Source organism: Anas acuta, chromosome 19 (genome assembly GCF_963932015.1).
Source record: "Anas acuta chromosome 19, bAnaAcu1.1, whole genome shotgun sequence".
Lineage (NCBI taxonomy): Eukaryota > Metazoa > Chordata > Aves > Anseriformes > Anatidae > Anas > Anas acuta.
In genome coordinates, this window is record NC_088997.1 from 9,674,484 (window position 1) to 9,689,403 (window position 14,920).

A 14,920-nucleotide genomic window follows, 5' to 3' on the forward strand; every position below is an offset into this window, starting at 1 on the left:
TATCCTTTAATGTATTCCATCTTTTTCACTCCAGGCATTTGTTTAGTCCAGGTTCTTGAGGTCATTTTTGCCTCATAATAAAACTACAGGGTTTAAGTGTGTTGTTGGCACATTGGTTTGGATTTATTTTCTGTCCTGGACTTCTTTTATAAGGAGTGCCTTAGGTATGCAAGATATAAAATAGAACAGGGAATGGCAGGCAGGTTACAGAAGTGAAAAAATGGCCTTTTTCTCAAATTCCTCCTTTTAAGGCCTGTTCCCAGTGTTCCTCACAGGATGACTCCTAATGCCTGGATCCATGAGAGGACATGTAGGCTGCTTGCACTGGGACTTACTAGTGGCTGAGCTGCACCAAGCACGACCTGAATGACTTTGTTGTGTGTGCGGTGGCCTTGTGAACATCTGCACATCCCCTTGGTGCTGGGCAGGCACGTGTCCCTCCAGACACTGCGGGGCTGAGCTTTGGGGAAGTGCAGCGTGGCACAGTACCACCTCCCCTGCTAGTTTGGTGTTTTGTCACAGCAGCGCTGCTCCTCCAGAGATGAAAGACACGGCTTCCCTGCCTGCTCTTAAGCACACAAGGGCTGGGTAGAGGAGGGAGGTGCCCGAAGGACAAGGACCTCCCCGGCACAAGGCTGAGGCAGGGGAGGCTGCGGGTCCCATGGGGCGTACCCGAGGAAGCTCGGCCTGAGCAAGTTGAAGGGCAGCAGAGGCTTGGAAATGAGAGATCGACTTCACTGCCATTTCCAAAGTAAACTGATGAACAGAGCAACCCCGAGATGTTTTGTGGCACAAGGCAGTTGGACGCTTCTGTTCCTCACCTAGAAAATGGCTGCTTTGATCCGAGCAGAGGGAGATGTGCTCTGTGATCCTGCATCACCTTTGCAGTGTCTCGTGTTTTGGTTTGGTTTGGTTTTTCGTGCATGTGCGTGGTGCCCGATGCATTTACCTCATTAAGTACTTAGCATTACGAGGCACAGATGAAATAGGATGTGGTTTTACTTCCATTTTACAGGTGAGCACTGGTGCACGGAGAGGCAAAGGCCCAAATTCACAGAGCCATTTATTTCCTTTGGAAAATCAGTCAATGGGAATTAAGTAGTTTTAGGCCCCTGAATACCTGCTTTGTGGATTGGGGCTGTGCTTACTGGCCTCAGGTCACAGAGAGTCAGTGGAAGATCAGGAATTTCAACACGTCCCCCGGTACCCCCATTAATAACACACTGTGTCAGTCTGGCCAGCTCTAATCCTGTGCCTGATAGGGTACAAGCAGTGATAAGATCAGACAGGAGAGATTTGGATACCAGCACCAACAAGCAGCTTAGAAAACAAATCTTCAAGAGGAAAGGTTTCCTTCCAAGTGCAGACTGATTCCTGCTTAAGGTTCTAATTCTCTTCAACATATTCTGTAGCTCTCCAGAGATGCATTGCAGAGCTTTATCTGCTTTCTGCTTCGGGCAAGTTTTTACAGAGAGACAGCAGTTCGGATGCTTTCTACAGAAGAAATGGTTACAAGTTCAGTCAAGACAGCCTGGTATACGATAAAGCGTGGTTTGAATCTAAGTATTGCTCAAGCAGCATTATTCACAGTTTTCGTAACTCCTTGCAAGTTTGCTGGAGGCATTAGGAAGGCTCTTGACTTGAGATGCTCTGTTTTGGAGCTGTGGATCCCCTGACTGCATCCCTACCAAGTTAAATTTGTAGCTTCTGGGCTGTATAAACAAGAAATATGACAGAAATTGCTTTTCCAGTCACTGAATAGCCCTGAACATTAAATGACACTTCAGGTTTAAAAGATCTACCCACAAAGAAGCTGAAAGTTGAATATTTGCAGAAGATGTCATATTTTCAGCCACAGCACAACTGTAAGTGAAATTTTTTTTTTCTCTGGTGTATGAGTTAGCTTTACAGGATCTGTGCCTTGTAATAAAACCGAAGAACATCATCCTTGCTTTTTCCTTTTTATATATTCACACTATCTTCAGCATACATTTAATACATTCTACATACAAGATAAAAAGAACTGTGTTTGCCCTCCTAGGAATGGATGAATACACCTGATGCTTTCTTTTTGGGTGATGCCAGGTAGATTTTGGAGCATCCATTGCCCTAAAGCTGAGACGAATGCTTTGCTGCAAGGATTTGATGCATTAGCAGAAGTGGAGGAGAAGAGAGAAAATGTGTGTGGCAGTTCTCCAGTGCTCTGATTCTGTGTACTTGGTGTGGTGGTTTACACCTTTGTAAAGTAACAACAAAATAATTCTGGTATTTACTTCACCTGCGTATGCGAACGAGGACTCTTGAGATAGGAGCAACTTAGATCTGCTTTGTGAGTGGTGAGAAGGACAAGGCAGTGCTAAATCTGGTCTGTTATGTTAAGCTTTACTTCTGAGCTGCAGAGAGTGGGATTTGCCAATGATCAGCACTATACAAGACTGTAATCCCTCTGGTTTTTTGATCATCAAATTTATCTTCACTCTATCTGCTTCCTAAGGGAAGAATAAGCCAGCAAATGGAAAGGTTACTTATTGCTCTCTATCTTAAACTTTTGTTCTTTTCTATTTTTTCAGCCTGAATGCTAGCAGGAGATTTCTTTTGCAGATGGGAAGTTGAGCCGTTGTTTTTTCCTCTAATTGCACATAGTTCCTGATCCTTTTCCTAATGAAGCATGGTACAAAGATCACCTTAACTTATGTGATGCGCTCCTCTGGTCATATCTCAACACACTTTCTGTTTCTCTCTCTCATTCTCTCTCCTTATTTTCTAATCACCGTCCTTTCATTTTAAAATGTCTTCATCAGTCTTTTGTGTGAGGTTGTGTGCCGTATGCCAAGAACAGCAATAGAGTTAAGTGGTTCCAAGGGAGGGAGAAATAAAACCAAGAGGAATATCAGACAGCAGGAGCTTGGAAAAGAGAAAAGCCAGTCTTTCAAGTAGTTTGGCTTCTTGACCCACAAGACAGAAAAGTGTTGTTTCAAAATATTATTATTTTAAAAGCTCAATAATTATAACCCATTGTTACTTGAAGATTTTTGGTTTAAAAAAAAGGGCAAAATCTGCAGGTTGGAGCGTTAATCATCTGCTGTATTCTGTCAGAAGCTCTTCTAATTCTGTCCCTTTCTTTGCTCGTTTCTGTGCTGTCTGTCAAAAGAGCTGGGCAGGAAGAGATTTCTCCTGCTTGCTTGCATGTGCAGAGGGGGGTGTCTCCAGTTTTGCTGTGTACCTGTAAAGCCTCATTTGTGATACAGAAATAAATAACGTGTTTCCATCTCAATTCTCTCCCTATATACGGCAGTCTGTTTCCAGGCTGGTTTTACTTATGTTGTCTCAAGGTGGTTTCTTTGCATGGCCTCTTTGAGATCAGATTTCTGCTCTAGACTTGAGGAACGTGTGGCAGTCAAGCTGACCTCTTCTGAGGTGTCCTGACACGGTGCCTCTCTGTGGTTGTGGCATTTCACTAATCATTTTGGTGCTGTTATGTTCCCTTAAGACAAGGAATCCAGAGGGTCTTCTGATCTGACTTTAAACCATAATCGAATTTTTATGAATGCTGAGTGCTGTGCTTATGAAGAGAGCGTGGAGGCTGAAGTCATCCGCCTAGCCCTCGTGCAGGAATAGCAGGGTGAGAGTAGTCTTAGCCCACGTCCATTTATTCTGACCCTACCAATACAGGGATACCCTTTACAGGTTAGATTTATCCACTCACTAGCTCCTTGGCCCTGGTTTGTGCCTGTCATTGGAAGGGCCATTTGAATTGTGTGGCAAGGAGCATGAGTACCTGGTGAGCGGGGAGCCTGCGGTCAGCTCCCTGCCAAAGACCACTGCTGGGAAATGCGAGCTCAGAGCAGCCCCCAGTGACGTTGGCAGGATGCTGGGCAAAAATAAAGGACCGGTGCTTTGAGGCATGGAATAAACAAGGTGGAAAAAGGTCATATTCTTTGCTAAAGGAGTGGTTAAGAGCTTGGCGTAGTTTGGTTCTAAGATGGGACGTGTGTTTGGGTCAGCATATGCAGAACTTGGCTGAAAATCATGAAAACTCGGCAGATCAGAACAAAAAGTGCAAATAGACTTGTCAAGGGAAAAAAAATCCAAAAGTTTCACTGTAGAACTGAAGAGTTGCTCAGGTATTTAGAAAAACTGAAATTATTTACATTACCAGATCACATCACTCAGCGTGGTACATGATAACTGCTCAGTTGGATTATTTCCGCCACGAAAACTACATTCTCCAAGGAGAAAAATGTTTGTCCCTGCCACGACCTGAAGCACACTCTTGTACTCAGGCACAGGCATCTGTACAGAACTCATGGTCCCAGCCTGTGGCTGGATGTGTTTTTGCATCAAATCAAGGTTTTATTGCTGTGCGTAGCTCAGCTATGTAGAGTAAGGGTGCTGTATACAACTATAGAATCAGTGCTGTAAAAGTGCAACTAGGATACTGTAGCAAAGGGAGCAAATTCACCCTGTTTTGGGGAGCTGGATAAATGCTTCTCTGTACCTAACCTCTGATGTAGTTGAGCAGGGCGGGAGCAGCGAAGCCCTCATTAGTTGCTGTGAAGTTTTAAAGTGAGCATCTCCAGGGACAGGTTTTCTCTCCACACCCCTCTTCTCTTTCTTTTTATTCCTCAAAAAAGCAAATAAACACTCTGAGATTGTGGCTGTGTTGCTCGCTGGGTGTATCAAGCACATTTATTTAAGGCCGGGCACTGTGGAGAAAGCCCAGGGCCAGGGGGAATAGATTTCCCTTTGCTGTAAGGGGATACTTCGTGAGCAGTCTTGGAGATATAAGTTATGTAAAGCACGTTTGGGGATGAGGCTGTGGTACTGGTAGCGCTCCCATTTGGGTTTGAAGCACTCCAAACCATGACCTGAATCCTGCCACAGCTCCTGCTTGCAGCACCATCTCTGCAGCACCTTCCCTGGATGCGTTACGGAGTGAAACGGTTGTGGGTGTGCAGAAGATATGGACACTTATTGAAGATGATTTGAAATGTTTGGGAGACTGTGGAAGAGTCAGAACATGGCAGAGGCAATTCCAGATGCCAGTGGTGGATGCAGCTCCCATGCTGTAGAGGCCCCACCTGGTATTTCAGGTGGCACATACACAAAAGAGGCAGGCACGGGTATAATGGAGACAGACGATTTAGTCAAATTTGCAGGAAAGAGGTATCCTTGGACTTTGCTAGCAATTTGTGTCAGAATCAGAAAAAACCATACGGGCTTCTAGGCAGGCAGAAGCTGGGTGGAGTGAGAGCTTCAGGATCTCTTTCTTTTGGCAGGAGTACACAGGTTTCTGGCTTAATCACTCTGAACAAAATCAGCTGTGTGTACTTTGCCTTCCACAAAACCAGGCTGCCTCAAGAAAAACAGTTTCCTGGATCTGTAATCTAAGCTGGCGTTTCTCAGCACTTTCTCAGTGCTGGCTCCAGGAATGGGTTTTTCCAAACTCTGCTTGCACGGACTTGTTATTTGGATGACCGTTCTCCACAGTTGGAGCCTGGTATGCTGTAGTATTTTGGATGCTAAAAACGAGAAGGGGAAATGAATAAGGCTGTGAATACGATGCCAGTGGATGCTTGAGAAGGATTAAACAAATAGCTATCAACTGCTGTGATACTCGTTTATCTTCAGGTATGACATCAGTTTTTGCCAGCTTTGATTTAATAGGGCCTCTTTGGCTGAATGGCCGGCATCGTAGATCTTCGATTTTAGCTAAATATTTATTTTGTGTAGCATCTGTAGGCTTTGTGAATAACGTGAGAAATGTGTATAACTGTCCATTTTGCTTTTCAGTGAAGTTGCTGTTTTGTAGCACTGAGTGCTGTTGTTGAAATCTTGAGTAATTACATTCTGCTGTTGTAAAAGTTGGTGTGTAGGAGTAAATTTTAATCTTTTGTACTCATATCCTTGCAGTATTTTCTTTTTAAACATGCTTTTTATCATGTCAGGATAAAAATTTGAGTGTATGCTCATAGTCAGCAGTCTCTAAACAGATAAGAAGAAGCTGAAATATTTTGCTAAGATCCCATGGTGTAAAATGAGACTTAAACACACGTGTACGTGACCGGTTTAGTTAAATGTGGGGAAATTATTCAATTAAGACACAGAAACTACATTATACGTTTGTGTAATTAATTTTAGAAGAACAACCTAGACCTGATTTGAAGTATGAAGTGTTATAAACAGCTGAGGATCCTAGTAGGTGGATTTCAACTTGCTGTACTCTTAAGAAAGGCATGATCACTTGGTCGAATTTAAGACCAGGGACGTTTATTTTGCTGAGTAAAAGACTTCTCCTAGATTACCAGGTTAGCACTGGTGTCTTAGTAGAAGTAGGACACTGTTCGTTTGTGCTAAAAAGTGACTTCTATCCCACTGCAATAGTAAGTAGTTCAAAATTCAAGAAGAAAGGAGTTGACAGCCATAACATCTTTAAACAAAGCCAGGTAGAACACAGTTTAAAACGTATAGCCAGGGCTGAACACGTTTTGGATGATCCTTTGTTCCATTTTGCTTAAATAGCAGGCAGAGCTGTTGAGAGTTCCTCAAAGCTTTTGTCTTTTTTTGTTTTGTTGCTTGTGTTTTTACGAATTACAATGCAGCTGTTACTGATATAATGACCTACTTTATTTCTTGAAGAGCCTGAAGTTGTTTACTCAGTGAGGTTTGCACTGGAAATGCACCCAGATGGTGCAGTTGGGTCGAGCCCTTTCCCACCTGCTGCCAGAGCTGGAGGGTGCACAGTGAGGGTTGCAGGAGGATTTCCTCCTGCGTAAGTGACTTGAAAGTAATTAGAAGCCAGTTTTACCTCTGCATCCAGTTTCATATCTAGTATGTGCCATTGAGGGTGGCTATCAAACATCGTATGTTAGAAACAGTCTTAATCTGTGCCCTTAAATTGTCTGGTGCTTCCTAAAGCCTGATTTGCAGGAGTGCTCCCAGTAGCTGCTGAAATCAATGAAAGCTGTGCTTCATTAGGTAAAGTGCTCTGCAGAGCTAAGTTCTTTGAAAAATCAAATCCGGGGTGCTTCCTAATGGGTGCTTAAAATTAGCAGACATTTTTGACCTGGACATGTTAAGGCCGTGGGCTCCACCTATAAAATGGGAATGGTGCAATACCTTCATCTGGCTAAAGGGTCGTAAAATAAATCAGTAGTATTTGTTGGGCATCTGATACGGCAGTGAGGGGCTGTATAGAAGGGCCTTGAGGAAATTAATAATCGTGCATTTGGAGGAGGGTTTGAATGGAGTGTGTGTAAACAAGTCTTAGATCCACATGTTGGAAAAAAAGGCAGAAACAAAATCCTGAGTGGCTGCTCATTAACTGAACACCTTCCATTCTGCACGGGGAAATAATAGCACTCGGTCATGTAATTAAAGATTGTATCATACTGCATACATACAAGAGGGCTGAATGAAGGTGGTGGTTGCAGCCTTAATCCTGGCCTTTCATAACTTCCAAGTCCTTGACTTGGTAACCTCAATAACGTTGCTTTAATGTAGCCTTTTTGTGTGTAATTTAAATCAGCAGCACCTGAAAAGGAACCTTCTGTTTATCAATGATATTGTTAACAAATGATTTTGGGATGGCGAATCAAAGCAATCTCTTTGCTACAGAAGCTCTTTTATAAAACATATCTCAAGCAGACAGCAACTTGCTTTTCTATTGTTTTGCCTTCATCTGTAATCACCACGTACAGTCCTGCAGCCTGGTGCAGCGTTTCATCTTCCGTCTGTTGCACAACCTTTTTTTTGCACAACGCTGAACCACTTTGTTTTCAGATTTGGGAGATGCAGGAGGCAATGGATTGTAATTTCATGAAAGCAAAGCAAACAAACAAAACAAGATGAAACCTTTCCGCAGAGGTCTAGCAACTTGAAGAAATTGCTGGGATTAGTGAACGGGCTGCTCTGCCCAGAGTGGGTGACGTCGTGGCTCTCTTCACTGATCCACATGTCCTAAAATACCATAATTTCCCCTCTTTGAGAGTCCGTTTCTCTTTTGCACAACACTTTATACTTGCCTTCCTTTCTCCCTGGTGGTGTTTTAAGAGTTTTTGCAATTTATTTCCCCCCAAATAAATGCTTTTGAGGAACTATTTGTGCATTCAGAAGAAGGCACAGTGTGTTTAGCTATCTTACCTGGAGGGAAATGAATGACTGTTCTAAACATCTTGTTTTATTTTCCGATTTTGAAAGATTGCAGAGACCAGTTATTGCCTTGTTTTCAGACCTCTACGTCTTGTTGCTGCCAGAAGTAAAATGACGAAATACAAAGTTAGAGAGGGGGCGTTGAAGTCTTTAAGACATTTCCATCCATCAGCTTTAAAAATCCTCTCCAAATGTAATAGAAGGCACCGTATGAGTTGATGAGGACCACCAAGATCTGTGAGCAGGTTTGGTAGCTCTCTGCCTGGCTTCGTTTCCCATTTCTGAGGGGTTTTGTGGCTCAGGTTGTGCAGCTGCGTGTGCTGCTGTCAGCAGCTGGCGGTACCGCTGCGAGCCGAGCTGCAGGACTTCGCTCAGCTGCGGGCATAGCCCTCTTCACTGCTCGCAAACTAAACTTCTGTACCACGTTGTCTCAGCAAATATAGAGGTGCTGCTTTGGTTCTGTGCACTGGTTCTGGTTCCTTCCGCTGTTGGACGAGGCACCTTCTGAGTTGCCGATGATGAGTGCTGGTGTCAGGCTTGTAGGGTCTGAATAGTGCTCGGGGGCAGACTGATAGGCTCAAGGTGGTTTTACGAACTACTTGTATTGAAGGGAACATTGACATCTCATGACTGTATAATATTTTGAGGTGTTTAAGAGAAGTCTCTTCTTTCATTGTACCTAACTTTATTACTGGAATGAAGCATAAACTGTTAGGCACAGAACTGTTGTGGACTAGCAAGAACCTGGGGAACAAATAATTGGAAGATGGTGTTGTAGCCTTATTACTTATTGTAACTGGCTACAACCAGTAAAAAAGTATTACTTATACTAGCTCTGCACAGCAATCGACTTGTAGGAGAAAAAAAATTAATACCTGGTGTCATGTTCAGTGTGAAAGTAAGTTCTTGCACCACTGGGATCAGACAGGCAGGCCATAGTGATGACTTAGGACAGCTGAGGCTTGAAATCCCCGAGCAGTGCCTGAAATTTTCACCCAGAGAAGTGCCTGCGGGGCGTTTGTTACACAGTGCACTCACAGCGTTGCTCTTGATCAAGCATTCCTACAGGCAAATGCTCTGATGAGGGGTGGAACGGGGCTTCTGGTGTCCACATGTATTTTTATTTATTTATTTTTGAGTATTCGTCAGAGGGAAGGGGCCAGGAGGAGGGGGCAGCTTGCACTGGGCTGGCTCTTGGTGAGATTTGTGGGAGCGAAGGGTGTCCCCATGAAGCGGAGCGAAGCACTGCTCAGCTGCCACTGAGGATCTGGTGTGTAATTAATAAGCTGTCATGTACACAGGAGGAAGATGGACTCTCCTGAAATAAATAAGGCAAAGCTGCCTGAAAGCTTAACAGTTGATGAGAATGCAGCGTGTCCTTCAAGCCTCCTACCTCTGGAAATTATCTGATGTACCCAAGGAGGCTGCTTCTCCTCCCTGCACTGAATGCAGGGCTTGGATTGAAATTGTTAATATTAATTGGGGCGGAGATGATTGCGGTGCCACCCCACCAGGCTTCGGCAGCTCTGCTGCTCGCCGACGTCGCAGCAGGAGCCCTTCAGCACGGGCGGCTCTCTGCTGCGGCACGTACAGCGGCATCGGGCTGATTAATGTGCCCAATAGAAGGAAAACAAATGGATTTTTTTTTTTTAAAGATTATACGGTACATTCATAAATATTAATGCACTTTTTTATGGAATTGTATGTAATTACATATTTATACATTTAAGTCACCTTCTTGATACACTTAAGGCACTTTGCTGATGAAAGATATCTCTGAGTAAGATGGTTTTAAACCATGCCTAATATGTTTGTATGATTTATTTAATAATGTGTGGGTTTGTGTGCTGGGAGAAGAGGAGGAAAACCTACATTAAAGTTGGAATGTGCCGTTCACAGGGCATGCTGCTTAGCTTGAATCAGCTCTGTGGGTAGCTGCTGAGAAATACGTCTCGACATGAAATATTACTACATCTCCTTATCTATGTAGATAAGGTCTGTGCAGTCCTGTCACCTTAGAGTAATTACAGCTTATTACTCTAATCATGATGATGCCTGAAGTCCGTAATTAAGATTGTGCTGGCTAATGTACTAGCACACGGCATGGTACAGCTATTGTCCTGTCTAAACAACAGAAAGATAAAAATTGGATGAGGGAGAAAGGGCAGAAAGTGGGGAAGTGATTTATGCAGGGCCGCCCTCCCAGCCAAGCACTGCCTCTGCTGAACCTGCCTCCGAGAGGGCAGAACCCACCGGGGCCGATCCTTGTCCTCCTTCGTGCCCTCAGGCGTGGGGATCAGCCGGAGTGCTATTGGGCTCATTCCTGTGCCTCCTATCCGCCTGTCTCTAAGCTTCTATTCAGTTGTGGTCCAGTCTCCAGCTGAAGAACTGGGGGGAAATATATCTATATAGTACTTTTTTTTAGGCACTAAATCGTGTATCTGTTGCAAGCAATGAGAGGCTCTAAGCTTACAATTCAATAATACGAGGTTTTGACCCTGTAATTTTCTCTGCAGAAATGTCAGCTGGTGAAAAGCAGCTGGCAGTTCTGGAGGAACTTGGTTGTCTAAACACCAGTCTCTCTCTAAATTTCATAGTAAAGCCATCCGCCAAAGTATTTACAGCCAGTTTTCAGGATTTGCAGAATGGGGAGCTTTGTGTTTTCAGAGCTCCCTTTCTTCCCTTTAGCCGTGAGCGGAGCAGGCATCTTATTTTCTGGAGATTTCTGCAAATTGTTCCTTCTGACTTGGAAGTTGCATTTTCATAGAGATTGCAGAAGGCTTTGTGACGTCGGTGTTGCTCGACTTTGTTGCAGGTGTATATCCTGATTTGCTCATCCCAATTCTTACATGAGCCAAACTTTGCTTTAGTTTTATGTGAACTATCATGAAACTTTATGAAATCATTGGTGGGGTTGGCTGCAACATGGGAGTCTTATGGAAAGGTTATCCTAGATATGCCTGTAGTCTTCCGCAAAGTTTGACCCATCTTGCACCCTTTGTAAAGCTAATGGGAGCTAGTAATTTCTTGATGGCAGTGTTATCCCCATTAGACATTTTATAAGCTTCTGGAAACCTGCCACTGTTTCATTTAGATCCATAGCTGCAGGAAAAAATAATAATCCACAAAAGCTATTTAATCATTACAGGGAATATATATTTTTATATATATATTTTTTATTTTTTTCACAGATTCTTTTCTTTCTTTCTTTTTACTCCTTCAACCTTTCACATTTAAAGTGAATCCTTTTAATAGCATTTCTGTCTTGCAATATGAGCTATGTTTGAACAGAAGTCCTGTGCTGGTATAATGTGCTATTCATAAAGCACTGGATTTTTTGATACTGATCTGAAGAAAATAATCATAGCAGCGCAGTGATAATTATCTTTAGGCGTGTATGTGTTCTCTGATAAAATACCTCCTTGTTTCAATGTGGAGCACTGGACAAGATGTAATCCCAGTGCTTTTTTCTGCCTGGAAGTTGCTGTGTGGGAAGGGCAGCATCCCTCACTTTTTTTTAGGGATGTGGTTTAGTGGTAGGTACTGGTGGTGGGGGGATAGTTGGACCAGATGATCTTGGAGGTCTTTTCCAACCTCAATGATTCTGTGATGCTATGATTCATGTTACATCGCAGCAGGATGGGGCTGAGCACCATCTGGGTGAGGTGCTCCATGCCGGCTGTGCCGGAGGTCAGCGGCTCCACGTAGCTGCTGTTGCTGCTCTTTTGATGAAGAATTGGAGAAATCAGTACTGCAGGGTGTGAGAACTTGTCTTGATGCATGGAGGGCGGGTATGTAAATCTAGAACCTTTCTAGGAAGGGATACAGGAGGAGTGCTCCAAAAAGTCACTCTTCTGTTGTTATTTTGGCTTGGGCTTGTGCGGCAGGATCTCCTACCCTGTGCATAGTACTGATCCCTTTTTAATAGCCGGAGCAACTGAGAAGAGAGACAGCGTTCTGGAAGTACTGATCCTGCTTTATACCTACGGATACTAGAGATCTTTTTATGAACTTGGATAAGGCTCCTAATTTTTCTGTTATGAATAACACTGTGAAGAAAAGCTTAGGATATTTCCCATGGTGTTTTGGGCAAAGAAAAGGTAGAATGAGAGTCTTACAGCTTCTGTTCCTTACTCCCGTTAATGCTTGTAAAATTATTCTTTTTATCTACTATCAAATTTGAACATTGACTGTCTTCAGTTTAATTAATCATCTCACTGGTTTTAGTTATGAATTTTGTGAAGCTCTTGTGCATTTGGGGAGCATTCTTTAATTAAAGTCAAACTGATTTTTGCTCTTAGGCATGCTTTTTTTTTTTTTTTTTTTTTTTTTTCTCATGGAAATATGGCATAATTTGAATTATATTCTCATGAACCTGAGTCTCTATGTGACACAGTGACCAATCAACCAATTTCTTTCTCCCAGCTTGTCCTGCTCTCAGGTATATTAAGTGACAATGAACAGAAACATGGAGGCTTATAAGATCCCACAGTACTTTATGGTAGGATACGGAGAGTTTTAGTCAAAGCTGCCAGGCACATTAGTAGAGAATACTTACAGTATTAGGCTTTTTAAACAATATGTCAGTAAGTAGGAATACTCTAGTATTGTTGAAGTTCTTGGAGTAAATGGGATTCAGCAGATTGTATTCATTAAATGCCCAGTTTGTGTTGTAATTTCCACCTTTCCAGTACATTCTAATTCTTCTCTCCCAAGGACCCGTCAGCCTCCAGTTCTTCTGTTTTCCTCTGCCATTGATTTTGTGTTATTGGAAAACTTGTTTTCAAGTAACGTTTATTTAAAACAACAACAAAGTAATTCAGTGTTGCAGGGTATCAGTAAGAAAATACAGTAACTGTAGGCAAAGTGACAAAGCTTGTGCTTTTTGTAGACTGACATTGATTCTGGAGTTGAAAGAAAGGTCAGTTACAAAGTTTTCAAATACAAACAGGAGGGTTTTTCTTTTTTCTTTGTTTTTTTTTTTTTTTTTTTTTTTTTCCTGAGATTTGGAAGCCTTCTGCTTAGGTCAGGCTTGAGGAAAAGTCCACTGAAGTCAATTGAGATTCATTGGCTCTAAACAGGCTTTAGGTCAGCTCTGCCATGTCCTGTCAAATACAAGAAATAAGTCAAAAGAAATGTGAAAGGCCACGGCTTGTTTAAATCAAAGGCAATTGTTAATTCAAACATTATAAACATATGCTGTCTTCTAAATGCAAGCTCACTTGATGCATGAGATGCCTGAGAGTTATATGGTTCATGGTATGAAACCTAAAGGAGTACGTGTCTGTGCACTCAGTATTACAGATCTTATTTAGTGTGTGGCTATCTTTTGATTACCTGGGCACCAGCGAAGACTTTTTTTCTTTTTCTGGTGTTTGTTGCATTGCCTTGAAAGTGCTTAGATAGTCACCTGGAAATTGCTGCCTCGAGCTGCTGTGTAAAGGTGTGGAGCCATATCTTAATCACTGTGTTTTTCTTCTCTTCCTTCCCCTGTTCCCTCCCTCTGCAGAAGGACGTAGCTCTGAAGCCTCAGGAACGTGTGGAGAAGCGACAGAATCCTCTAGCCAAGAAGAAACGGGAAGCACTTACCAATGGGCTGTCGTACCTGCCGAAAAAGAACAGACTTCACCACCACCAGTACAGCTCCGACCGAGAAAATGATCGTAATCTTTGTCAGCACCTTGGGAAAAGGAAGAAATTACCGAAGGGCCTCAGACAGGTGGGAGAGAAGTTATCTGTTGCGGGGAGGGAGGGCTTTGACTGTTGGCCCATGGTATGTAGAAGTGGATTTCTCGTTTTGTGGGATTGCTGGTTTGTTTTGACCCCTTCAAAGTTGTTGTGCTGTTTGGCTCTCAGGTGCCACGTTGTGCTAACTCCAGGTACAGGAAGTGATTAACCAAGCGGGAAAGAAAGCGGCTTGTTGATGCTAGAGCTGAGCTGATTAATGAATGCCCAAAGGTTGGAAAGGGCTTCACATAGGCTGGTTGCGAGACTGTCAGGGCAAACAAATGTGGAGTGTGTGCCATGTTGCTGTGCCAGCTCTGTGCTATAAATATACCTTCTTGTCTTTAGTCTATGCACACAGAAGGATACAACCCTCTCTGAACATCAAGGGCAAGGTGAAAGAATTGTGAGACGGGCAGCTGTTAATTAAGACAAAACTCTTAAGGCTGATTACAGGTGCAAGGAGCTCATTTGTAGGATGTCAGTGGTACCAGTGTGAGATCTTTTGGGTTACTAATCACCCACCTGTAAGCAAGAACTTCCTACCTTCCCAACACTGGCAATATCTGACAGCTATAGCTGAGGTATACGTGTGGCAAATGGGCATGTAACATCCATGATTACAAAGCTTGATACTGGAAATTTTGGTCTCAGCATTGTGTTTCTTATGCTCTTTTTTTTTTTAAAAAAAAAAAAAAGTGTGGCAAATTTAATTCCTCTGAGAATAATTGTTTTGCTTTTTTGATGAGTAAATATTGATATCTCTTGTGTATTGGTTATATACAGAAGACTAAATTAGAGCTTGGGCATTTTAAGCATAGCGTGTTCCTGTATGGTCATTTGGCTCATTGTCTGCAAAACTGAAGTCTAAAGTAACAATAAAGAGGCCACCTTTGGCCTAAATTTGAATGATATCAATGGGTCTTCATCCAAAATTTATGCATTTAATGGAGATAGTTGATACTCTTTGAATGAATCGTCATCTTTGGTAGGTGAAAGCCAAACATTGCTTTGCAGAGAAATTTATAGACAATAGTGACAATTC

General features: G+C 42.8%; 1 protein-coding gene across 6 annotated transcripts in view; it reads left to right on the top strand.

Moving 5' to 3' along the window:
- AUTS2 (activator of transcription and developmental regulator AUTS2) overlaps positions 1 to 14,920 on the top strand; it is a 756,836-nt gene that overhangs the window by 180,594 nt on the left and 561,322 nt on the right. For all 6 annotated transcript variants that reach the window (XM_068656148.1, XM_068656150.1, XM_068656147.1 and 3 more), the window contains exon 2: positions 13,661 to 13,870. In XM_068656148.1, coding sequence (XP_068512249.1) covers positions 13,661 to 13,870 — 210 coding nt within the window. The remainder of the gene's footprint in view (positions 1 to 13,660; positions 13,871 to 14,920) is intronic.